Here is a 27,749-nt window from a genome sequence, read left to right on the forward strand (position 1 = left end):
AGCAATGTACCTGGAGAAATAATTCATCACATACCTCTCAACTGTACAGATTTTTTCTGAATGTCTAGATTCTTGCCTCATATTTTTGGTCCATTTTTTCATAAAATTGTGTTTTTCTGGCAAATTAGTGGCAGATCATTAAAGACTGAACCTAGAACATAATGACAGACATTTGAGTTTCTTATTTCATACCCTGCAGAAAATTCATGCCAATGCAAAACTGTCATTCTATCAACTTTCTAAGACTGTAAGAGCAATATTTAAAAATTGTCCCTATTTTTGCGCCTTTGTCCCATTGGCTTTGTCCAGATTTCTTGCTCTAAAAGGTTGAGAGGTGTGATCAAGTTCTATGGGTCCTGACAACATACCTGGTGGTTTTCATTACAAAACCAAGGCAACCTGATTAAACTCTTATTAGCAATGTTAAATAAATGTTAGTATGTGGCCACATCCCTGACCAATGGTGACAGGCTGTACTAGACACATTCTGTGTTAGATCCACACAGGTTTAGACCCACAAGCCTGACCAGTATTCTATGTAAAATCATGGAAGGGATCACAATGTAGCTTATTTATAATGACAAACGTTATCTAATTCTGTTATATATGAAATTATGTGGGGTATGGTTCAGGCAGATGTTGGCTTTTGAATCTTGAGGCCTTCTCTGAAAAAATAGCAGTACTTGATGATAAAGTGAAAGTTGCACATTACTTATCTTTACCTTGGAAAGCATTAAGCACAATTCCACCTATGAAAATAACTGACAAATTAAAAGAAATAAATGTCAATTTGTGCATAATTCAATGGTCAAAACATTTTTAAGCACAAGATGAAACAAGTCATGCCTTCCAGTAATGCTGAAATGCAAGTAGTAATGAAGGTGATGTGCTCTCTTGTATCCATGGAACTTTAGAAGTGTTACAGGAGGTTTAAATAGCTTGCTCAGACTTTATCATGGCATATAGGTTTATAGGTTCATAGGAGGTGACTAGGCTAATGGCCCTAAAGGCCTAGCCATATTTATCCCAAGTTGCCCCAATTGTTGGTGGTTAGGTGAGTGAAGATTGCAGAGGTAAGGGTCTATGGTAGTTAATACCACCTTCCTCTGTCAAGTAGGAACAGGGGCACCACCCCAGGAGTGAATTTGCAGTCACCCATACATTGATCTAGGTTACATTTTAAGAGGGTCAGGGAGGGGCTCTCTTTCACATGAATTGGAAGCTTGTTCCAAAGAAGTGGCACTCTCTGGGAGATGTATCTATCTCCCCAGCATGACATGTTCATATCAGAGGCTATATTAAGATTCCTGGAGTGAGTGACCCTCCTGCAGTTTGATTTATGAATGTGTAGCATTTCCATCAGAGCCAGGTCAGAGAATCCCTGTAAGCGAGGCACAGGTTACCCCTTAGCAACCTGTAGGAGACAGAATACAGTGACAGGGCATTCAGTCTTTCCACGTAAGACTTGTTTTGTATACCCTGTAATTTCTGATGAGAAACCTCTGTGGTCTCTCCAGTTGTTGCAGGTGTCTGGTGAGGTACATGCAAAAGGGAGCATTGCATTCAATTATTGGTCTGATGAGGGCTGAGTATAATGGAATTATAACATTCTTGAATTTAGATGCAATGCCTTTATTTAGAAGACGGGCCACACAGAACTGACAGTAATCAGAATTACATACCTGAATGTAGAAGACAAATCAGTTTGATATAAAAAAGATAAAAAAATCCTTGATTGACTCTCCAATTCTAGAGACTAGAGCCACACAAGTAATGGAAGCAGCATTAGACTGTAACTGTACCCCTAAAATGTCTCCTAGCTCCTCCATAATGGAAGCAGCCAGCACTTCATAAATACTGAAGAAGCTGAGCAATATTGGAAATAAACAATGGACAATTATGCGAAAGTGTTGCAGGAAAGAATTACGGAAGTTGAAAGAACAATAACAGAACATTGTGATACATGTTTCAAATTGTAAAAGGTCAGCCATGTGAGCTAAACTAGTACATACATGTCAGGCAATCAGATGAAGTTAGAACTTTTGGAGAGCAGACAGGCAGGGCTATAGAACTGTGTCTATTGTAAAAACATAGAACTGGTGGGTTCATATCACATTATCGAAAGCCGATAACGTCGAATGCCATAATGTCGAATCATATACAGCAAACGCTAAGAATAGTGAAGCTGCAGAACATCGAATTCCTTCCTAGGGAAAGAATTTGGTTGTCCATTTCTGTGGCTTCGCTATTTTTAGCACTGTGGTGGAAAGTTACGGGGGTTCAGGTAAGTGTGTGGCTGTGTGGATGTTAGGTTTAGGGCGTAGGTTACGTGAGTTAGGGTTAGGGCGCTGGTGAGGTGAGTGCGCGATAGTGACAGAGTTTAGGGTTAGGGGCAGGTTAAGTGAGTTAGGGTTAGGGCATGGGTAAGGTGAGTGTGCGATAGTGACGGACCTTAGGGTTAGGGTTGAGTTAAGTTAAGTGGATAGATAGTATTGTTTGTATAGTTTAGTGTAGGGTTAGATGCATGATTTTAAGTGTAAGTGTGTGGATTGCTGTTTTTTTGGAATGCCTGTGTTGTGTGAATGTGTTTCGGAATAGCAAATTTTTTCCCTGGGAAAAAATTTGCTGTTCTGAATGTCCGATATTGTGTGCTTTAGATTATTTAGGTTCGATTAAATAGTGTTCGGTGTTTTTGGCTTTCGTTGATGTGATAGAAACGCGAACTGGTAATGATACCAGAGCATGAAATTTTACTTGTAAAAGCCAGTTGTTTGCATTTTCTCCCCTGTCTAGGGCCTTAATCTTAGATTCATAGGTATGTACTATGCTAACCACCACAAGGGCCTTTTTAAGCCTAGCCAAGTATCTCAAATCTCTGACAAGTTCTGGTACCCTTGATAGGTGTAAGCAGGGGCTTGGGAGGTGAAACATTTACAAGCAGGGGCCTGGGAGATGAAACATTTACAGGCTGTCCGTGTCCATTAGAGACATAGCTGCCAAACTGGGGATGAATTTATTCTTCACTTGAATTGAGTTATTGAGGAACTCTGTTTCATATGGATGGGGTGCCTGTTCCAGAGAAGGGGCAGTCTTGGGAACACATACATGTGTCTCCAGCAGGTCTTATTTATATAAGAATCAAGGTTTAAGTCTTTAGAATGGTTAATTCTGGTGCTGTTTGTTTTACTATTTTTGCGGGATAAGTTAATAGTCAATTACTAGGGTAGCTGCATTAATTGACCATTCTAAGCCTATCCAGATTCTCTCCCAAAGGTGTGAATCAAACACTTTACCTTGCTTCTGTGGGTCTAACACCTTAACCATTATACAAATCCCTAGCCATCTTGTAGATTCATTCATAGCTGTGGCAGAACTGTGAACTACTGCCAGATTTGATCCTCCTTTAGTCATTTATTACAGCATTATTTTCTATAAACAGTGTTACTGGTAAATTTCTGGATAGTCTGGTGCCTTAGTCTGTGGTGAGATTGCAGTAGCGGCAGTATTATGACTCTGCTCCAGGATTTGTGATTCAGTATGTTTACAGCTGTTTATGTTTCAGTTTTGCTGCTAGAGTCTTATTCTGCTTATCATTTACCTGCTTAAAGTTACATTCCAGTGCCTTTCTGTTTACTTTGCTAGTGTTTTTCCCACTGTTTTTTGTGTCTGCTCCAGTCCCGACTGAGACATTAAGCTAAAGTTTCTAAAATTCTAACCATAGGACTACAGTTTCAATATTGGCTTTATTTGATTGGCTCCCTCTCTAGGAAATCTACTTTCTGTAACTTGAATTTTACCCAACCCTTGCACCCTTTCCCTGTTGTAGTTTTAGAAAGTTGTGTTTCTGGCTTCCACCCCTTATGGTAAACTGACTTTCAAAGTCCCTCCCCTCTTTCATTGCTATTGTCTGTTGCGTACGCTATTTAAATACTTTTCCCACCCATTGTTTTCCATATATCCATGATACCAAGTACAAACCCAGTAAACCTGTATTGATCTTAAGTAAATTTTATCTCTAAAACTACCCATACAACTGAAATCTGTAACTTAGTGTTGCTAATACAAAGCCATTGCACAGAGGCAAGCGTGCAGCAGTTTGCACATTAAACAGCATTACTTTCAAATCTTAGAACAATCTAACCAAGTCTAGTGCCAAACCCCAGACACCATCCAAAGAGACCTCAGTATAACCCTGCCCATAACCTACAGTAGCCCACCTAAATACAGTTCTGGACAACATGGATATGCAATTTCCAAATGTCACCATAGTCATCTTGGTAGATATGTGTATCCTGAGACAATTACCTCATGTTCCCAGACAACCATTTAATCCTTAAAGAAATAAAAACAGTATGCAAGAGATGCACATATACAATTTCACTGCAGGCAAAAATCTCAGATACAAACAAGGTCATCAAGAGCACACAAACACTACATCTACCACACATAGTGTCCACCACACACATAGACCAACTTATGTTGATGAATCAAAAAACAATTTTTCCAAACCTCAAAGACCTCCTTAGCCAATAAATGGCAATGACTGTCCTCAGCAATCTCTAAAGCACACAACAAAAGCATCACCAAAGATCAATCATAGGCCTACACTCAGTGGAGCCCCAAAAGAAAAGTCTATAAAGCAAGCAAACACATTATCCCAGTACTGTTGTCATAGAGGACTCCATTGTACAACACATAGATGCCCCACTCACCAGACTGAACAAGGAGAAGATAATGATTAGAGGCTTGTCTGGAGTCACAATCTGCAATGTTACAAACACACAGTCAAATTACTTGCAACACGGGTATCACTTTGATTCTGTCATAGTCTATGTGAGCATTAATGACCTAAGATTTACCTCTCTGGACTAAATGAAGAAACATTGATCTCTCTGAATATGTGCCTCAAGCAAGTATATGCCTTGCATTTCTACCTTCACCAAGAAGGATGCCATAGTGTGAACACAAATATGACTGACTTCAATGAATGGCTTAGTTTCTAGTATCTTTCCAGAGGGAATCAATATCTGTCAGCATGGGAGGACATGGTTAACAAACCACATTGCTTTGCATACAATGGTCTGCACCTGTCCCCCCAAGCTTCCTAATACTGGCTAAAACTTTATCTACCCCCTTTATGCCTTTTTTAGGCAATGACAAATTGACAAACCTACTGACATAGGAAATAACCCCCACAAAAAACTAAAGGAGTTGCTTCTCAGTGGTAGAACCCTAAACAAGAAATTCCACACCCAACAATCCCTCCACAATCAGTAGAATATAGGCATCTGAGCCATTACTGAGATATGGTTAAGTCCACAGACAGTACATTAGTAACAAGTATACCTCTAGGCTGGTTAAACAGGACAATGCACTGGAGTTTATCCACATGCAAATTACCAAAGACAAAGATCCATACATATTCTAACAAGCTATAGGTCACCCTCTATGTCCTAAGAATTCAATAGCTCTTAGCCAGAAGTACTGGATACACTTACCATTAAACCAACTACCCTATTCAATGGAGATTTTAACTACCCTTCTATAGACTGGGAAATGTACACTACCTCAAACTCACAGGTGCAATGATTCCTGGGCTTTAACACAAATAGCCTTGACCAGATAGTGGGCACACTCACCAGAGGTTCAAACATACTGAACCTGCTACTCACCTCATCACTGGTGAGGTTGGCCCACAAAACTATCTCCTTCAAAATGGAAATCAACTTGGTAACCCCAGCAAACCTTGTCCTATATAGATGACCATAAAGCTCTATCTTTATACTCGGTCTCCTACAGGTTACTGAGAGACAATCTATGCTTGGCATTCAAGACATCCTTTGATCCATCTCTGATGAACCTTTTACATATCTGCAAAACAAATTGCATCAGAACCATTAGACCCAAGAATTTAAATTTTGTTTGCAGCATAAATAGGACATGGTGGTGAGACAGATATGTCTCGGAGGATCTCCATGGTCTGTAACAGAATCACAATCCATGTGAAACAGAGTCCATCCCTAACTCTATTTAGGCATAACCTTGACCAATGGATGGGAAATCTGAAATTCACCCTGGGTCTGGTCCTCATGCCTCTAATTGATAAAGGCAAATAGTAATTGTGCTCAAACTAACAGTGTCCTCACATAACCTTGAGAAACTTCCTAACTAACATACCTCTCCTAATAAACACCAATGATACATGATGACTCAAATGGGTTGGGTTGTGCGGTTAGGCTTATAAAGGCCCTGGTGGCTGTTAGCCTAGTATATACCTAAGAACCTAGAAAGAAGCAAGATATCTGGTTCAGTTTATTAAAATCAGTAGGGGCTTATTTGCATGAGCAGGATTTGGCTCTTGAAAGGACCCACTGGGCCTTCGTCCCTGGTTCCCATTCTATGCTTAGAAAGGCAAGATTATTCATTGTGCACTTTGTTACATATGCAGAGAAGAAAAGGGTTTTGTTAGTTTTATAGCAGACAAGGAAGATTTTCCAATATAAAACAGTGTGGATTTTCTATAAGTAAGATTACAGCAGGGAGAAGAGATGGAGGTGGGACAGGTTTGTCCCTTTGATGTAGCTATGTCTTTAGCAAAAAATGACATTTAATTTTGCACACCCTATCTTTTTTAATATGTTTTTTTCTACAAGGTGTAAAGAATTTTTACAGTATAGTGATGCTATCTATACTATAAATGAGTAGTCAGTGAAGTCATTAGATGTTGGCCTTGTGGCTCTTCAACACATACACCCAAAAGAGGGCATAAATAAGTGAAACCCGAGTCTTTATCCTTTTCTGTTTTTTCAAGTTATTTCAATGGATAATGTGAATGTTGAATATGTGAAAGTTGTCTGACTCTTAAATGATAATTGCTGAAGATCTGAGATCTCCGCATTATAAATGACTAGGTAAGCTTTCACTTTATTTGACAGTCTGCTGAATTTTGATAAATGTCAGTCATAAAAGTTACTTATTAAAAAGGGCATGAATATTTTCAATAAAACCAAGAAAAAGATAAAATTTCTTTCCAGGGCTCAGGACCTCTAAGTGTCTTATTACTTAACAGTTGGAAATATATGTTTTATTGCAGAATTCAGCCTCAGCTATGGAACATGTGAATGTTCAATGCTTGCCTTGAAAGTCACCTAATAGAAGGAAAATTTTGGTATGCAGAGAGAAGAGACACTGTTGCCTTTGTAGGAACTATATATACTTATTTGCAGTAGTGGGGTGGGTCCTGATTTTCAAGGTGGCGAGGGTTGATAGTTAATACTCTGCTGTTTCATGTTTTGAACAATTTTTAAAGAGAGAGGCACAGCACATTTAAGATATTTTTTAGTAATTTTAATAATAAATTACTGTATTGCAGTCAATGAAAGTATCTGCTTAGTCAAACGAATGTTTTCACCTGCCAATCGATTTTACTAGGAGTGGTGGAAAAACAGAAATTGATATAGGCAAGAAGTTTACCACTGTGGATAACCTGGAATTTCAAAGTAAAGGGACTAGAAAACTGTCTAGCAAGGACAAAGAGAAACTGTTTATGCTCTAATATGTTTCATTTGTTGACTTCAAATGTAGATAAGCTAGTAAATCCACTTAAAAAGGTGAAAATATTTTCTAAGAACAAGGGGTATGTGTAATAAATAATTTATATCCAGGAGCTACACATATCTGAGCTAGAGCTGGGCAGGTTAAGATATAATGTAGGAGGGTTTTCCCTTTGTGAGGGAATGAGACAAAGGAAGTTGCCCTGATTTTTCATAGGGGATTTGAGTTTGAAATAAAACCACAGTTAAAAGATAAGGAAGTGCATTATACAGCAGGAAAAAGGTTTGACAGAGGGCTATATTCAGTTTATTGTCATTATTTGTTCTGCCAGGAACACTTTGATCAGATTTTAGTCAAATGACACTGGGAATTCTAAATGTTCAGGTGGGGATTACCTTTATAGTTGGTGAATGGAATCAATGATGTAAGAGATGCTCAAAGGACCTAAGGTCTTTTAAAAATACCCATTTAGGGAGATACTTAAGTTCATATTGCTCTGTAATGGACCTGATTGATATAGCTAACTTGCTGTAGGTCAGCAGTAATTGGATTTGTTTGCTATTTTTCCATTTCCAAGGAGTATTCTACACTAGATTGGGTATCACTTTCTCAAAAACATTCAAACTTGATAGAAGTTTGAAATTTCCTGGTGTAGTAATCTCTGACTTAGCTGCATTGGTCTTAACCTTGAGACTAGAAGATGAAACACCCTTAAGGTATTGGAGATTTAATATGGCATTTTGTCATTTTGATTATTTTAAGAAAGTATTTGGTAAATAGATAGTTGGGTGGGTGGAAGCTTTCCAAGGGAACGTTCTAGAATCAGTTAATTGGTGGGAAGCATTTGAAGACATACTTTGATTACCCTTGTATCAGCAGTACTTGGCCAAAATTAGAGAGTGTAGGATGTTCATATGACATGAATAGCAGTCATGGATGGCAGAGAAGAAGGAGTTGCATTCTGGTGGGGATGAAACAGTGGTGGAAGAAGTAGAATTATGGAAGATAAGATGGCTTATAAACTTTGATTTCTTATATAAAGTGATTTTTGAACCGTTGGCTAAAGCCCAGAAGTGTCTATATCTACATTTGAAAATGGGGAAGGGATCATATAAGGTGGAGGGTGTGCAAGGTCAAAATCAGATCAGCTTTTGCAGAACCCAAACAGAAATATTAACAGTATTTAAAAGATTTTTATGAGGAGTTATATTCAACTCTATTGATGTCTCAGTCTTTGTTGGATAAGACAGATGAATTTTTAACTGGTTTGGTTCTGCCAAGTTTGTAGCCTGATAAGGTCTGAGATTTGTTGCCTCCCATAACTGAAGTAGGGTTATCATTAGAGCTAGACAGTTTGCCTAAAGTCATTTGGTAGTGTCACAAATTGAGTTCAAGAGACAACGATTCCTGCCTCTTAACATGTAGCATTTTTCTTAAACATATTAAAAGAAAGAAATATGTTATGATTCAAGAGTCTTTGCACTCCATATCGGTTTTTGAATCTAGATTATAAAATCTTCATAACAAAATTTACAGTTAAGTTGTTGCATAGTATGCCTAGGCTAAAACATATTGATTAGTGTGTATTTATCCTTGGCTGGCAGACATTTGACATTTTTAAGTCTTTGTTGACTTTGAATGACACAGCTTGATTGGTGCATCCACTTCTGCTAATGACATGAAATGCAGAGAAAGCCTTTGCTAGTGTGCATTGGAGTTCCTTTTTAAGGCTCTAGAATGAATTGGATTTTCAGATTTTCTTCAACTTTTTTCAAATATGTATGAGGATTCTTCTGCCCATCTGAAAGTAAATACAGTAATCTCCACAGAACTGCAATTGCAGAGGGGAGTAAGACACTCTCCCCTTTCTCTTTGCTTTATACTTAGACCCATATGTTGTAGCCGCAGAGGCTTCCCCATTGAAAAGATACATATTGGGAGATTAAAACTAAGTTGGCATTGTATACTGATGATCATTTGGTTTGTCTGGCAGATCCTGAGGACAATCTGCCTACATTATTTGAACTTTTAGAAAACAATTTGGTCAGTTAGGCTATAAGCTAACAATACTAAGGCTCATGCTTTAGGTCTGAACATTCCAGCTTCTGATGCCCATTGTAGAAGTTCCCATTTTTGTGGTATTGTGATCAGTTTAGTTATCTAGGGATCCATTTAGCTTTTACTTTTTTGGAATACTGTGGCAGCCACTTTTGTATTAAATGAGTGTTAGTTTTTTTGATGGAACCCTTTCTTATTAGAACTATGTAAGAGAGTCTCAGCACACCAGATATTTTTACTGCTGAAAGTACTGTATGTATTTAAACCTCTTCCTAAAAAATATCCAGGATGACAAGCCTTTATTAAGATGAAGAGGATGTTCTAGTCCTTTATTTATCAGAATGGTAGGATTAGGATTCTGGGATAAGATCACTCTTATAAGGCATTTGGACAGTTTAGGTGTCCTGAATTTTCAACATTACTGGAGGGCCATGTAGTTAAGAGTATTTTGTTTATGTAAAGCTCCAGGAATTGTGTATTCTTTGAACAAGCTGACACAAGGTTTAAGTCTTTAGAATTAGTGTTTCTGGTGCTGCTTGTTTTGTGGATATGCAGAAGGTCTATCAGGGTGGGGTCTGACAATGACTTGTATGCCAGGCATATATTTCTCCTCAACAGCCTGTAGGAGACAGAATACAGGGATAGGGCCTTGAGGCTGTCTGCATAGGTCATGTTACTTATGCCCTGTATTCTTCTAGTGAGAAACCTCTGTGAATGTTCCAATTGTTGGATATGTCTGTTTAGGTACATACCAAAGAGGGCATTGTACTCAATGAAAGGTCTGATAAATGCAGATTACAGCAGAACAATGACTTCCTTAGAACTAGATGCCATACAATTGCTTGTAAGTTGCACAACACAGAATGATTTCCTCATTACTGTAGACACGTGGTGGTCAAATGCTTGATTACTATCTATGTGTGTCATCAAGTCCCTGACTACAGGGTCAACCTTTAGGGGTCTGTTGTCATATGATAGTGACCAGGGGTGGATGACACCCCGAAGGATACTATTATGCATTTTTTGGCATTTATTTTTAATCCATGGCTCTGACACCAGTTGTTTGTTTATGTTAGCCTTTCCTAGATAACATTTGTGTCAGTAGGAGATACAATGATGGCTCCTAATTTGCAATCATCTACAAATTTAGTCAGCCAGAGGCCACTAACATTGGCCTTGACTTTTGAGAAGTAAATGCCAGAAAGGAGCAGTCTTAGGACCAATCTCGGAGAGACTCCGCTTGTGACTGGCTTCTTTGTAGAGGTGGACTCCCCAATACTAATGTCCTGGGTCCTGTCTGTGAGCCAGCTAGCTATCCACCAGGTGGCATAAGGGTTTGTACCTAACCTGCTGAGTTTGTCAAAGATGTCTGAGTAGGGCATTGTGTCAAATTCTTTGGCCAGACCAAGGTAGGCAGTGTGAACCATTTTGGCCTCAACCATTCCTTTGGTGACCTTCACAAAGAAATCCACCAGACTGCATAGGCATGACTTGCCTGTGACAAAACCAAACTGGGTTGGGTCCAGTGTCTGGAGGTTTCCAATGTCATTATTGATCTTTTCCATGATAATTCTTCCATGATCATTTTTTCCCTTTTACATCATAGTCATTGGCAATTAAGTTTGTGTGAGATAATTGCTCTGAGAATATTGTCACACTTTGTACTGCAGTATACATTTTAAGCGCACATTTAAAAGTGTGTCTACATTCTCTCCACACAATACACACACACACACACACACACACACACACACACACACACATATATATATATATATATATATAAAACATCAAGACTATTTTTTCTCAAATTTTTTTTACTTTTCAAATACATTTGAATGAATTCTATAGTATTTATACATAACATCTTAAATAACTATGTACACTATTTACATTAACCTGACACTATAACAGATCTTAATGTATACAGTTACTTTATATGTATGTCCAATCCATTATCAGAGTGTCTGATCAATTATTGTATAGTGTCAATCAACGATAAGACTTTTCCCAAAGAGTTGTTGATAAATGGCTTTGGATAAATTCTTAATTCTTTAATTTTAATTTCCAATAAGGCTGTGGTCTTCAGTAGGCTGTAGAAGTCTTCCAAAGTTGGTATTGTGTTTGTATTCCATCTTCTTGTTATACACTTCCTTGAAATTGCAAGTATAGTCCATACTAGATACATGTTTGACCTATTCAAATCAGGACCTTCATTCACATTTAATAATACAAGATCTTTAGCTAAATAAAATGATTCATTAAATAAAGACTGTAGAAAGTTATTAATACCATTCCAAAATGGCTTAATTTTAATGCAATCAAAGAAAATGTGGTTCCAATCTGCATTGTGTACTTGCTCACATCTCCAACATATTCATTTTATGGAAGAACTAATTTTATTCATTCTGTCTGGGTTAAGAATGCTCTCTGCAAGCATTTCCAATTAAAAACTTTCCAGTATTGTGTAAAGGATGTATATTTTATCGATAATAAGATATTTGTTTTAATATCTTCAGTTAACTGTAGTGAGTGTCCTTTTAATATATATTTCCAATATGAGGTTTTGTGTGTTGTTTTATAGTTTATCAATATTTTGTAAAATTTTGAAATACTGTTTCCCATGTCAAAGTCATTATATATGATTTCATATATGTATTTCATAAATGTAGCTATTTCTTTAAATGAAGAATTGTTAATTATTCTACTTAAATCTTATGAATATGACAGAATACTCTGTAAAGTTAGCCAGTCCTGTTGTAGAATTTTGTATGTTGTTTTTATTACTTGCATATCTAAATCATTTAGTTCTTTGATACATTGGAGGCAGCAAACAAATCCTTTCTGTTCCTAGGAATTAATAATTTCTCCATATATTTTATGTGGAAAGTTTTTTGTGACTATAAATGGTGTTAAAAGTTCAAACCAGATTTTTAAATCTATATTTGCATTAATAATTTTCATAAATGAGTCAATGTAATAATTAATCATGAGTTTTCGTGGGTTTAGTTATGTTATATTGCATACTAATACATATGTGCCATGACAAATTGGTTTTATCTGTTATTTGAATTTATTTTATAAATCAAATTAATTTATTGATATTACAGTTATTCTTTCAAATTTGCAGACTAATTTGTACTTATACAATCTGAGATTGTTTTAGATATTGATGCTTTTATATATGTTTCTATATCAAGAAAGTTTAATCCTCCCTGTTTTCATTGTCTGATATGATGTATTAAAGCTATGCTGTTTCTTTTCGGAAACCATAAAAATTTTATTAGGCATGAATTTATTTCTTTAAGTATATTCCTTTCTGGTAACAGTTGTATTGCCAAGGCTATATATAGGATCTTGGGCAGTAAAACCATTTTTATTAACTGTAGTCTATCTTCAAATGTTAATATTATTTTGTTCCATTTTTCTACAGAGATTTTAATTGTATTGATGATATTATTGTAATTTTTTGAGACTAATTCATTATTATCCTTGCATAACTCAATTCCTAGATATTTTAAGGTAGATTCTAGTTTCCCTATGATGTGATCCCCCTTAGTCTGCAGTTCTTTTTTTTTTAATTTAAAAATAAAAATTTTGATTTTGATTTATTGAAATAGAGTCCTGAAGTCATGTGAAATTTGTTAATTAATATATCTAATTCTTCTAATGTCTCTTTTGTATTAGATAATGTTAGTAATATGTCATCAGCAAATAGCATTCATTTAGAATTGAATTGTTCATAAAAATCTATTCCATTGACTTTTATAGTGTTACAAATTGAATCTGACAATATTTCAATAGCTAGAACAAACAGGATCTGTGACATGGGACATCCTTGTTTAGTGCCTTTTGTTATATGTATAGATTCAGAGATAAAAGGACCTAACTTGATATATGCTAAATTATTTGCATATATATTCTTTAGGAGATGAACAAATGATGCAGGAAATTCAAATAGCATTAGGATTTTGAATAAATAGTCCCAATTTAGGGAATCAAAGGCTTTATCTATATCTAAGCCAATTATGAGTGTTTCTTTATTTTCTTTATTAACATAATCTATAAGAGAAAGTATCCTTTTAATATTGTCATGGGTGTGTCTATGATATATAAATCCAGTTTGATCATTATTTATTGTTTTGCATAGTGGTATTTTCATTCTGTTAGTTAATATTGTCATAAATATCTTATAGTCATTATTTAATAATGATATAGGTCTATATGAGGTACAGAGGTTTGGGGATTTGTTTTCCTTTAGGATTGGTGTGATTAAGGAATGTCTCCAAGAGGGTGGTATTAAAGCTTGTGACTGAATTTCTAATAGAGTTTTGTGGAAGAGGGATATTATCTTTGAAGTATAAAGTTTATATATTTCCATAATTATGCCATCTATACCTGGAGCTTTATTATTTGTACCCTATTTTATTGTATCTGTGATTTCTTTGTAGGATATGGGTGCTTGCAGATCTAGTTTTAATTTTTCTGGTATTTTTTTATATTAGAACATTTTTCATCTAGATTTAATTGATTGATATGTATATTTTCTTTGTGGAAATGTTCCATATAGTGATTTCTATAGGCATCAATAATGTCACCTATATCCAAGACATTTTTCCCTTTCTTTTCATGGAAGATACTTTTAATGTTATTATCTTTTGATTGTATTTTGATTCTTGTGGATAAATCATGTAGATGAGAAGTGGCCAAGGTATTAATTTTTAGTTTTTCTAAAGCTAAACTAGTTTTATGTGTTAGAATTTCATTGTATTTATTGTTTAATACTTCTACTTTCTTTATAATCTCCCAATGATTTTGATTTTCTCAGCTTTTACTGACAAACGTTTGGATTGTAGATCTAATAATTCAGAATCCTTTTCTCTGATTTTTTTAATACCAAGTTAGGGTTTTACCATATATGTATCTTTTAATGAGTCACATATCATTATTTTATGTATCTCTGTGGTGTAATTAATATCTAAGAAGAGCTGTAATTCAGATAACCAGTTTTGGAACTCTTTAATTTTAGTTATATATGCTGGAATTCTGCAGTTAAAGATTAATGGTTTGTACCCATTTTGAAGTTTTAGTATCAATGAATTGTGGACTGAAAAGGGGCAGGGAGTGATTGAGAAATTAATGCCACTGTGTAAGTTTTAAGATTAAATATTTTAAAACCTTGTACATAGCTTGGTTTTGGAATTATTAACGCAAATATAAACAAACAATATTTGATGCTTAGAGGCGTCAGTAGGAGTTAACTGCAGATGCACCTGGAGGTGTCACTCAGATGTAATGAGTTAAAGCATCAAGCATGTTTTATGTGGACATTGATAAAAGTTAGTGCATTTTAATTATCAGTGCATCCCTCTTCCCTCCATTTCCTACACATAAGGATTTTCATATCTGTCATTTCTTATTATAAAATGAGTGAAATTATAGGTTAAAAACAACAAATTCACTTATTGTGATTAATGATTACAAGTTCCCTTTCCATATTCATAAATCATCATTTTATGGCATATACTGAAAACTTTAGATTTAAATGGCAACATTCTATTTTGTATCATTAGCAAATGTTAAACTGAGAGATTATTGTCAATTTAATACTATTTGTTCAGAATATGATTGTTACATTCTGTGAAATTCCTAGTTCAGGCTTCTATTGTTTCCCTTGAACAACTTTGTCAGTTTAATGTCATGTATAAAACATTAGTTATCTTGGTAACAGCTTAAGTATTATGTATGGTCAAAATGGGTTACAAAACCACAATTCATTTTAAAGCAATTGTATGACTTGTTGTTACTTATATGAGAAAATCATCATGCTTCCCCTTGATGTTCAATATAGTGTATGTCATGTATGACAAGTTAAAACAGTAGTGCTATTATACATAAGCCCATGTTATTAAACTGAGTGTCTATTGTCAATTTAATACTATTTGTTCAGAATATGATTGTTACATTCTGTGACATTTCAAGTTCAAGCTTCTATTGTTTCTCTTGAACAACTTTGTCAGTTTGATGTCATGTATAAAACATTAGTTACCTTGGTAACTGCTTAAGTATTATATATGGTCAAGATGGGTTACAAAAACTACAATTCAAGTTAAAGGAATTACATGACTTGTTATGCATATTTACTTATATAAGAAAATCATCATGCTTCCCCTTGATGTTCAATGTAGTGTATGTCATTTATGACAAGTTAAGACAGTAGTGTTATTATACACAAGCCCATGTTATTAAATCCTGTCTTTAATATCTAAAGTCAACAGACTGATTCATCTTATATAACAATAATATATATTTTATTTTATGTCTAGATGTCTAGATTTACTAAAATCATACATTACATAACTATTGTGTTTTTTTTTTTTTTTGGCTGTTGCTTAGGTATTTGAGAGACCACAAGGTAAAATGCTTATTCTTATTCTTATTATTAACACCTTCCAAGCATATTTATACAGTCCATAGACTTTAAATCATGAGACCCTTCTGGTTTCTTATTTGTTATAAGTATATTTCCATCCTTACATGCACACATATCAGTACTTCAAGCTTTGGCAACAATGCCCATCCAGTTTTGCCAGAATACCATTCACTACTTCATGTGGTGTGTTTCCAGGCTGTTCTTAAAATAGCCAAACCAATATTTGTCCTGTTCCATTTTACCAGCCTGTTCCATGCAGTGGCCACTCTACCACTGAACCACTCAACACACCTTCCATTCCCACAGATATTTCCATGAAGAAAATATGATGACTCTCTAGCACTTCCCGGCAACCCCAAACACCCCTAGAATCAGCTATCCCCATATGCCCAACACATCCAAGCAAGTTTACCTCCCAGACCATTGCAAAGGGTACTACACAAGACCAAGTGCTCTTAGTCTTTCACAATAACTCAGACTTCCACTCTTATGTAAATCCTTAATGTGTTTGGATCAAAATACATTTTAAATATAAAATTGTGCTTATTATTTTTTTTTTATTTTTAATCAAGAATCAACTTAATGAGCTAAACGAAGTGTTGGGAGACCATCAATATGTGTGCACGTGGTTTAAAACAGCCCTTTTATTATATATTTTTTTAAACCAAAAACTTCATTGCTGAGAATCATCTCAGAGGCTCCTCAGAGCCATTAAGCATTATCGTCACTCTGTCTCTGTTACCATAGCAACCTGGGAGCGTCTGTTTCTGTTAGTGTATCTGTGTACTGCATGCCAAAGGCTCACAATGCACCTGAAGCAAAGCTTCATTTCACTGCAGCTTCAAGCCTAAATTCCCTCCCTTTCAGCGAGGCAGCAGCCAGGAAAAGAACAGAGAGCAAACAGATAAAAAAACTCCCAACAAACCGCCACAAGCGATAACACATTCTTCCAACCTTCCCACCTCTCAATCAGCAGATGTATAAACAAACTATTCTCTGTCAAAATATCCCAAATCACAGTTTTGTCCATCCCCTTCCCCTGGATCCAGGCTAAAACACCAAATCTCTCTTCCTAATACCCAAGCATCAGTAAACCTCAATCTCAAGCCACAACCCACAACTTCCCAGAGACGAAAATGGCAACATACAACAGCTGCCAGACACAGCTGCATCCACAAACCATGTCAGGCTTCCATGTCAGCCTTAATCAAACAGCACTCGAAGCTATGATACCTGCCAAAATTGATATTAACTATGTTTAGATAGAATAATAATGACATTTGTACTAGCTGCCAGACATGGCTGCATCCATGCACACCATATCAGGATTGATCAAACAGCACTAGAAGCTATGATACCTGCCATAACTGAAATTAAGTATATATTTAGACAGAATAATGATGACATTTGTACTAAGAGCTTGCTACTATTATTTAACCAGGATACACATGACATTTCTAAATCATACTTTAACTGAAGAAGTCGTTAGTCTCCATGACAGCATTTTTTTTCAAAACACTCTACTGTTACTGATGTTATATATGATGTTAATTTGTTACATTTGAATCTGAACTCTGATGAATGGTACCTTGTTGAATTAGTTAATTAATTACTTAAATTATTATAAGTAAAACAATGAAAAATGAACAAGATAAGTATTCAATGAGTTCAACTAGGGGAATAGAAATGTCTATGTTGCTTTGTTTGGCTTATATATAATGTAAATAGTAACCCATCTTGACCTACCTTTGTTTGTGAAGAATTATTGGACTCTTTGAACATTCCTAATAAATCATTGCTGTTTCTCAGTTGTTTAAGAAACCCTCCTTTTTTAAATAAAAACAGATGACAAGTGATGTGCCATATCAGTTGATACTTTGAGAGATGTAGTTGTAAGAGTTATTTTTTGGGACAGCTATCTTGGAATCAGTTTTTTGTTTCTTCTTTCTAGCATCAGTCCAATGATTTGTTTCTTTTTTTCTTTTGAGAGTAGTGGCCATCCATTCCATTTCTTCTGGGATAGACACTATGTTGTTGTTTTTGATAAATATAGTAGATTCTTCTAAGTCATTAAAGGTTCTCATCTCATTGGCAAAAAGCATTTTTATCTTGGCAGGAAAGGCCAGCTGTGCTTTAATGTTGTTGTTTTAACAGTTTTATTATTGGCCAGACTTTTTTCCTTTGTTCTAGTATTCTGGAAGAATAATTATTGTCAAATCTTATCAGGCTTTGATTGTATTTTAAGGGCGATTTTCTCCAAACAGATTTTAATATTAGTTCCTTGTCCAGAAATAAAAGAAATGTTATAACTATGGATCTAGGTGGCGTATTTGTTGAGTTAGAAGCAGGTTTCCTCAGTGCTCTATGCACCCTTTTTAATTCCAAATGAAAGTCCCTCTTTCAAGTCTAAGAATTCCGGAATCCAGGTTGTTAAGAATGAAATAATGGGGGGCATGGCCAAGATGGTGAACTGGTAGCAGCCCTTTCCAAGAGCTCTCTAACTTGAATTATATTTCTGACAGGATTTTTTGCTACAAATGTCTTTTGGACTTTTTCAGTAATATATTACTTCGAAGTATCTGAGCTATGCTTTTTATAACTTTTTTAAAAAAATGTTTATAAAATTCCTGTCATATTCATCCTGATAAGAAAGCTTCACTCACCTTGCCAGTATGAGTCATTCTAAGACTTCATCTCAGGACTTTTCACTTAAAAAGAATCTGCAGTCACTTTTAACAAATCTACAGGATCTTACCTTGAAAACAGATAAAATGGACAATAAATTAGATTCCTTCAAAGAAAAATGCACTCAGCAACTTGAACAGCTACAAGAAATTGTTAATCAACATAAAACACAAATCTCACAGATGGAACAATCTTTAAATGAAATGGAGAAAAGACTAACAGAAGAGGAGCAATACTCTGAAATATTACTGAAACAAAACAACATCCTTTTACACACGCTAGGTGATTTAGAGAACTGCTCTAGAAGGAACAATTTGCGAATATATGGGCTTCCAGAGAAATCGGAAGGAGAGAACATTATTAATTTCCTCACATCTTTGATACCAACAGTACTTAAATACCTCAATCTCTCTCCTATAGCATAGAACAAGCTCACAGATCCTTATCAAAGACAGCAGCTTCCACTTCAACTAATCCTAAACCAAAATCTATCATCATAAAATTGTTTTCTTGTCAGGCTAAAGAGTTAATTCTAAGAACAGCATGGTCAAATTCCCCAATAAATTACCAAGGATCACTCATCAGATTTGACAATGATTATTCTTCTAAAGTTGTATCTAAAAGAAAAGAGTTTTACGCTGTTATTAAAGCTCTGAAGAAAAAACAACTGAAGACTCACTTACTGTTTCCAGCCAAATTAAAAATATTTCTCCTGGATGGTATAAATACATTTGACTCTCTGGATACAGCAACAAATTTTTAATTAACAACAACATACTTATACAGGAAGAAGTTATTGACTGGAAAAATAGTACACCCAAAAGAATTGCAGAAAGAACTGAATGGAAAGTTGTTGAACAGAAGAAGAAAAAACTAAAAGACAAATAATTTAAATTATCTTGGTCCTTTTTTATAAGTTATTACCACAGAGCAACCACAAAGTTTATATATACAAAGAACAAACAGCACTTAAAAAAGAAAAATAGAGAATGTTTGCATTTTAAATTCATCAACTAATACAGGTACTCTCTCTACTTTATTTTATAGATTATTTTATAATCTCACTTACCACATTTATCTATATTACATTTTTCTTTCTGTCTTAATTTACAGTTTTATAGCAATACATATCAATATTTATCTCTACAATATGTGATGTTTCATCTTCACACATTTTAAGTACCTACAATGAAGTTCATTTAAGCCTAAATATGTACATATACAGAACTCTATAATCCACTTATATACACTGCTATATTAACTTAAATTACCTTTACTATAGTATTCATCTGTTTACACTTTAAACTTAACACACATGCTTCTTTATTCTATAGACTTACTCATAGCACATTTCTTTATTTTTCTGGTTTATACTTTTCTTATATGATGATTTTTGGGGTCTATATTAAATTATCGAATAGAATGAATGTTGAACTGCTGAAATATCCAAAGTGCCATTCAATTTACTTGGTTTTGTGGGGGGCTGCACCCTCCCAAACCCCCCGCTAATTATATATACCAACTCCAAGATCGCACTATAGTGAGGAAAGGGCAATACTCCCGATCTTCACTGCACCCCAATCCCACAAACCAGAACTCGATGAACGACACTTTCGATAATCTGGCCGTTCAACATTCGTTCCATTCGATAATTTTATATAGACCCAATTTTTGTTGTAGAATAAATAAATAAACAATTTACAGGTACTGAAGATACATATAGTAAATATGTGTTGCTATAGAAATGATTAAATTGTGTAATTCAAATTGACACAGTTTCTAAATTTAATACAACAGAGTTCAAGCAACAATCCCAAATAATGATACATCTTGCAATTTAATCTGTTGGCTTTTAGAAATGTTTTTATGTACTTATGTTATTTGTGTGGGTGGTTTATTGTTATGGTGGGTTTGGTTCTGCTTGTGTTATCACTATAAGTAATTAATTAGCTTTATGGTTTTGGCTCTAACAATGCCAATTTTATCTGTCATGTCTTGTTTTTTTTCTTTCTTTGTATGATGCTGAGCTTGGATGCTTTTCTATTTGTTGTGTTGGATGTGTCTTAGTATCCATTTTTACGATGTTTCATAGACCCTTTTTAAACTGCGAGGCAAGGCTGGCTTATTTTAAACTCAAGACATACCTTGATTGTCTCTGTTCTACGAATATCCCCTTTTTAAATTCCCGCCAGCATCACGAGCCACACTGCAGCACTCTGATGGGTTTCATTTGCATGAACTATTCCAGTCAACCTATTTACCCAATAGAAGCGTAAGAGAAAGTTGTCGCTTGCTCTATGACATCATTTTAAATGTCCTGAATACATTTTAAGTCCTTGCTGTTTAATTATAAAAATTCTTTTCCCTAAAAGTTATTGCATTATTTTAAAACAAGCATTTTAAGATTAATTTGAAAGTTAGTGTTTTTCACAGTGTTTAGAAAATGGTACGCTGTAGTTGCAGCTCTAGTAAGTATGCTTTTCTGTGTCTCATTTGAGATGCAGGAAATTGCTGGAAATGGTATCAATGTTTTATTAGGGCTGTTTTTTATTAATATGTAAAGCATATAAACAGCTCCACACGTCAGTATATAGCATTAATTTATTTGGGTACCTATTGAAGGGCTGCTAAAGGAAATGCAGGGAATTTTGATGTATTGGTTTCAGTTCTCAAATAGTATTACCATTGCAGAATGAGATTTGAACTGTGTTCACTCTTCTCTGCTATTATTTTGGACATATTGTGGCATATGTTTTATTAATAGGGAAATGTTTTTTCTTCCAGAGACATGAAATAGTAGTTTAGATGGAACTCGATGGCTTTTCTTTGTTTGTTTTTTTTTTTGTAGAGACTATTATTCAAAATATAAGGTGGTATTGATTTGAAGTGTTATACAGTGTGAAGTGTCACGTTGAAACTCACCCATCAATTGAAAAAATAGCCTCCTTGAGTATATGGAACATGTTTTTGTGTTGAGTCTGGAGCCAAAGCTGTTGTCCAGGTCACAGTTAGTGAATGCAGCAGTGATGGAAGTGTGGATTCTTGGGCTCTAGAGATACTTTGCATAGTAGACCTTTATAAATGATACAAAAATATAAATCTGTCAAATTGCTTGCTCAGTAGCAAGAGGTTTTGCATGTCAAGTCTCCTTATTTATGTGGAAATATTTAACATCAAAACTGAGGTATAATCAGCTTGAAATGTACATCCGAAAACAAAAGTTAAAATACTTAGTACATTGTTCCTCTATGAATTTTATGATTGCTATTTCTATTTAAATAGTGTCAACCCATTTTCAGATGTGTTTTCATATGTATATACATGCTCTCACACATACATACATACACATACACACACATTCATTCACATATACACATACACTCATTAACATACACACTCACACAGATGCGCTCATACATATACTTGTACTGTATGAATACATACTACTTATTTACTTAATTCTTATTTATAACAGATCTGAGAATATGAGAAGGTACTGGTAAAATTTATCTTAGATGTTTGAAAATTATATCTTGTATCTATTATATAATACAAATATATAGGAGTGAAATCATATAACACTAACCTGAAAATGATAAAATTGCTGTGTTCTATGAAAATGCTTCTGTAAAGTTTTATATATTAAATTTGTATCTCTTTAATGTAGAGCTTTAAGTGATGTTTATGATCTTATTGTTAGTTTTAAAGGTGTTAATAGCAGAAATTTGTTTAATATAGTCAATAGAGTATGCTGGAAAGTATTTTATTAATTATTAAAACCTTATTTGCCCTGATGATTTATGATAGTGCAATCATACATTGCCTTATAGAGTCTATTAATGTTTTAAAAATGATTATTACTGTTTTATTTGAATTAATAGAAATTAATAATATAACACTATACATTAATAATATATACATCTTTACTATATGGTAGATTTTACTTGACACATTTCTAAATTTATCATTTTTTTCTACTAACTCATGCTGGAACAAAAATTTTACAGTATATACTTTGTAAACATGATTTTAGTTGAGAGTCTCTTCTAACATAGGATAGATAGGTTTCGAGGGACTGTCTGTGTGATATCTACACACAGACAGGTGGATTTAGTCCTCATAAAGTTAGATGTAAATAGTTTTATTCATACTTACAGTTTTATAGACTTGTTTTACAAGATATTTAAGGTGTCCAATAGAAAAGACAAAATTGTGCAAAATTATTTAAATCCGTTTCTCCATGTTATATGTCATTAAATGTATTAATTGCATATCTTACCTTATTTCTGTTATTAAGTATATAACATGAAATGTTTAGCCTCAATAACAGTAACAAAAGGAGAAGTTTATTTAAATATCTCAGCATTCATAAACCCCTATTTGTTTTTCCCTCAAGAAACACATCTCATTAATGATGAAAATTCAATTTCAATAATTATACAGTATTATCAGCCTCAGAATTCAACCAAAAGAAGAGCAGAGTATCCATATTAATTAGAAATTCTATAATTTCTCCTAAGATATTGTCAATGCATCACGATTCTACAGGGATGTTCTGTTTAATTAATCTGGAAATAAACAAAAAAATTTCTACCTTGGTAAATGTTTATTGGATACCTGGGTTGGGTATTAAAACAGTCAACACTCACTTAGAAGATATTATACATTATGCAAAAGGCAGCTTAATAATAGCTGGTGACTTTAACTGCATTATAGATGATAAAGATTCTGATTCTGTTTGTAGCCGAAAGAAATCTCCTGCATCTAAAGCCTTAGAAAATTGTATTAATACAATGATAATTAAATATATTAACCAATTTTCTGAACATAATTTGCTATTTTTTACTTTTCATTTGCATAGGCACAAATCACACTCACATATATCAAATGATTTGATAACTAAATTAAACACAGTTAAAGTTATAGCCTGTCCACTTTCAGATCATAACACAATATTATTCAAAATAGATACTGACCCATTTTTCTCTTTGCCCATTACTAGACTACCTTCATATATAACAAACTTACATGAATTAAAAAATATATATTAATGAAATAAAGTTTTCTTCTGAAAATAAATATATAGGATTCTTTAAAATCATATATGTATGGTAAAATACTACCTTGGTTTATTGATAAGAAGAAGACTTGGGATAAAGAATTGATTGATTTACAGAACAAACTAAATAACATTAAACTTAAAATACAAAAAGATAATTCTAATCTAACATCAGAATTAACTCAAATCAGTAATAAATACTCCGAAATTTTACATCACAAAACTATGATAAATCTTGAAAAAGTTAAATTAATATCATATTCTATGAGTTCCTACAATCAAAAACAATTAACAAACAGGACAAAAAAATATTAAATCTAGACAAATAAAATAAATTTACAATTCACAATGAAAGTAGTAACAGTTATTTATAATATACTAGAAGCTTTTAGACATCATTATAATACTCTTCATTCTTCAAATATAGATCTTATCTCAATAACTGATGTTAAAGCATAGCTATCTAAAAATGTACATAGTAAATTATCTCAGTGTCAAATAGACATAATCAGCAAACCAATAACAATGACAGAGTTAAAGTCACAAATATCAAAACTTAAATTGAATAAGGCACCTGTCCCTGATAATATACTACCAAAAATGTTTAAATTATTACCAGGCCAATCATTACCTTTACTTTTAAATGTATATAACACATCTAAAAAAGAATTAGTTATGCCCCCTTCATGAAAATATCCATTAATATCCCCAATCTTCTTCTCCTTCTTCCAGCTTTTCCCAGTTAGGAGTCGCCACAGTGGATCACCTGTCTGCTCATGATTGGCAGTGGAGTTTTATGGTGTCAAGTTGCCAGCCCTGCACCCAACCTTCCACAGAAGGCACACACACATGCACACCTAAGGCCAGTTTAGAGTGTCCAATCCACCTACTGCATGTCTTTGGGATGTGGGAGGAAACTGGAGCACCCGGAGGAAACCCACACGACCACAGGAAGGACATGCAGACTCCACACAAAAGACACCCCAGCCGATAGCTAAACCTAATAAAAATGAAAAGTATTGTTCTTCATATAGACCCATACCATTACTTAACTTAGATTAAAAGATGTTTATGGCAATTTTTGCTAATAGAATTAAGCATTTTCTCCCTAGACTGATACATGAGGATTAAACTGGTTTCATAAAAGGGAGAAATACTTATGAAAACATTAAAAAAATTATAACTCTAATAGATTTTGCTAAACATAAAAATAAAAACTTAACATTAGTATCCCTAGATATCAACAGAGCATTTGATACTTTTAATTGGAATTACCTAAACTTATTTATACAATAATACAATGTTCCTAAACCTTTCATAAATTTAATTATGGCATTATATGAAAACTCATTAGCATATGTTAAATTAGGATCTTATAGATCAGGTCCCGTCACAATCAAAAAAGGAACAAAACAGGGTTGCCCATTGTCGCCTTTATAATTTCCTTTATTGATTGAGCCCTTTGCAAATGATATTAGATCACAAGATAATATACAAGGTATAGAAATAACTACAACTATAAAGTTAAAACTTCAACTCTTTGCGGACGATATTCTTTTATCATTGCCAAATGCAAATCACTCTATAAAAGAATTATTTAAAACTATGGCAAATTTTCAAAAAGTGTCAGGTTTTCAGTTTAATGAAGAAAAAACAAATATATTATACTTGAGCTCTAAAATGAATACAACAACAAATAAAACATTTTCAAAATATTTTACTCCTAAAGGGAAACTTTAATATTTGGGAATTTATTTAACACATGCCCTAACTGAAACTATTTTATTTAATTATTCCACTGTAATAAATAACATAGAGTCAATGATCACAAATTGAAACAGATATTTATTCACAATGGAGAACAGATATTTGATCAAATCAATAATTTTCCCTAAAGTATTATATTTTATTCAAGTTTTCATATTTCCCGCCCTAAAAGCATAATACAAAAATATAATAAATTAATTTTAAAATTCTTATTGTGCCCACTTAAACACAGAATTGCTTTAAATAACCATTTACAAATTTGGAAAAAGGAGGTATTAATCTCCCAGACATAGAGGCCTATGCCTTATCAGCTGTAATCAAAAATATTACATTATGGTTTAACACTTCATGTTCTTCTGTGTGTAAAAATCTTCATAAACAAATTTGCTTAATAAATCTGCAAATCATTATTCAAAATCATTTACTTATTGTATCAAATATTTTCTATTGGACCTTAAAATGTTATATTTTGGATAATAAAAATAAGAAATTACCCTCAATATATATAAGTTCTACTTTAAATACATTTTAAAAAGTTGTAAGGTCCAAACCAAGTATCAATTCCTGGATGTTTTTAATTTTCCCAGTAGCCTATATCTCTAATAATTTTGAAACTTTTCAATTCAAAGCCATGGAGATATTAAGGAATTCAGAAATAATATTCTGGCATCAACTAATAGATAATGCCAAAGTACCTTCTATATCCTTTCTTATGGATAAATATAATTTAAATAGCGATACATGGCTAATTTTACAATTATTAAAACAATTGCTATTAACAAAAACAGAACTAATGCAAATATCCATTAGACATGAAATACCTAGATTTATTGATTATATTTTAACAATCACAAACCAATCTTACCAAAGCAATGGTTATCTTTCTAATATTTACAAACTAATTAAAGATATGAAAATATACCACAAGAACTCTTATTGGAAATATTTTACTGAGATCAATAATCAGCCCCCACAAGATGATGAGAAAAAAACTTTATTTAAGGTCATCAAAACACACTACATTATCAATACACTGGCACATGTTTTCATGGAAATTTCTGATTAGGAGTTTTTACACCCCACATAATATAGCATTAATGTTTGGCAAATGAGATGTTTGTTGGAGATGTGAAAGAAACGTAAAAGCAAACTGGGAACATGATTTTATGATTGTATTAAATTAGAAAGTTATTGGAGCAATATAAATACATTTTTCCAAATTATATTTAATGACAATTTTAGACTAACTAAAGCTTTGGTTCTACTCAACTCACCAGTACCCCGCTGTGTTACAAGGAATAGAATATACATTTTATGGACGTTGTTGTCTATAGCCAGGAAAATAATCACCTTAAATTGGAAAAAGCATCCTTCTCCTTCATTTAAGAAATTTAGATATCTGGCTTTATCTGTTGACCAAATGGATGTTAAGGCTATAAAGAAAAGAACAAACAGAATTACATCATACTTGGATAATCGTAACTGAAACCCTGGAGAAAATGGATAACATTATCAACTAAATTGACAATTTTACATTATATGTAATCCTTTTTCATGATGATTAGACACCTTTGTAAATAGTTATATTTTATGTTTGCTTTTAATACTGTTACTGTATTTGTATTATATTTCAAACGTTATCTATTATGTTTGCAGTATGACTTATATGCTGTATTATATATTATTCAAAACGTATGATAACTTGGAAAACAATAAAAAAAAAATTAAGGAAAAAAAAGAATGAAATAATGTCTTCTCCTTCAGTGTTTTCAGGCAGACCAAAGATCCTTATGTTGTTTCTTCTTTCCATGTTTTCTAAGTCATCTATTTTGTTAAGCAGCCATTTATTCTGTTTAAGCAGAAATTCTTTTTGGAATTCTTCCTCTTTGAGTCTCCCTTCAATGTCATTTAGAGAAGTCTCTGTATTTGCTATTTTTGAAGCAAAAAAATCCAGATGACCACCACAGCTTAAAAGAATAGTTGTTTAATTTTAGACAAGCACTTTCACGTAAAACATTACACTTTCTCAAGTCTTCAATAAAAATGTAGTCACATACATATTATATAGTCAAACCACATCAATTAAGTAATTTAAACTAAGTTAATACAGTAATTAAACGTTTTAATAAACCAATTACTGAAAATTCAATAGTAAATTAATTTAAAGAAGGCGAGCTTCCATCTCTGGTTTTA

The 27,749-nt window shown here is 33.6% G+C and overlaps 1 protein-coding gene across 1 annotated transcript in view; it reads left to right on the top strand.

Moving 5' to 3' along the window:
• Positions 1-18,717: 18,717 nt before the first annotated feature.
• The window catches only part of LOC122814125 (protoheme IX farnesyltransferase, mitochondrial), a 1,575,333-nt gene continuing 1,566,301 nt past the window's right edge, over positions 18,718-27,749 (top strand). The window contains exon 1 of the mRNA XM_044086740.1: positions 18,718-19,119. Within this exon, the coding sequence (XP_043942675.1) occupies positions 18,718-19,119 (402 nt within the window). The remainder of the gene's footprint in view (positions 19,120-27,749) is intronic.

Source organism: Protopterus annectens, chromosome 10.part0, assembly GCF_019279795.1.
Source record: "Protopterus annectens isolate FY-2018-M chromosome 10.part0, PAN1.0, whole genome shotgun sequence".
NCBI lineage: Eukaryota > Metazoa > Chordata > Ceratodontiformes > Protopteridae > Protopterus > Protopterus annectens.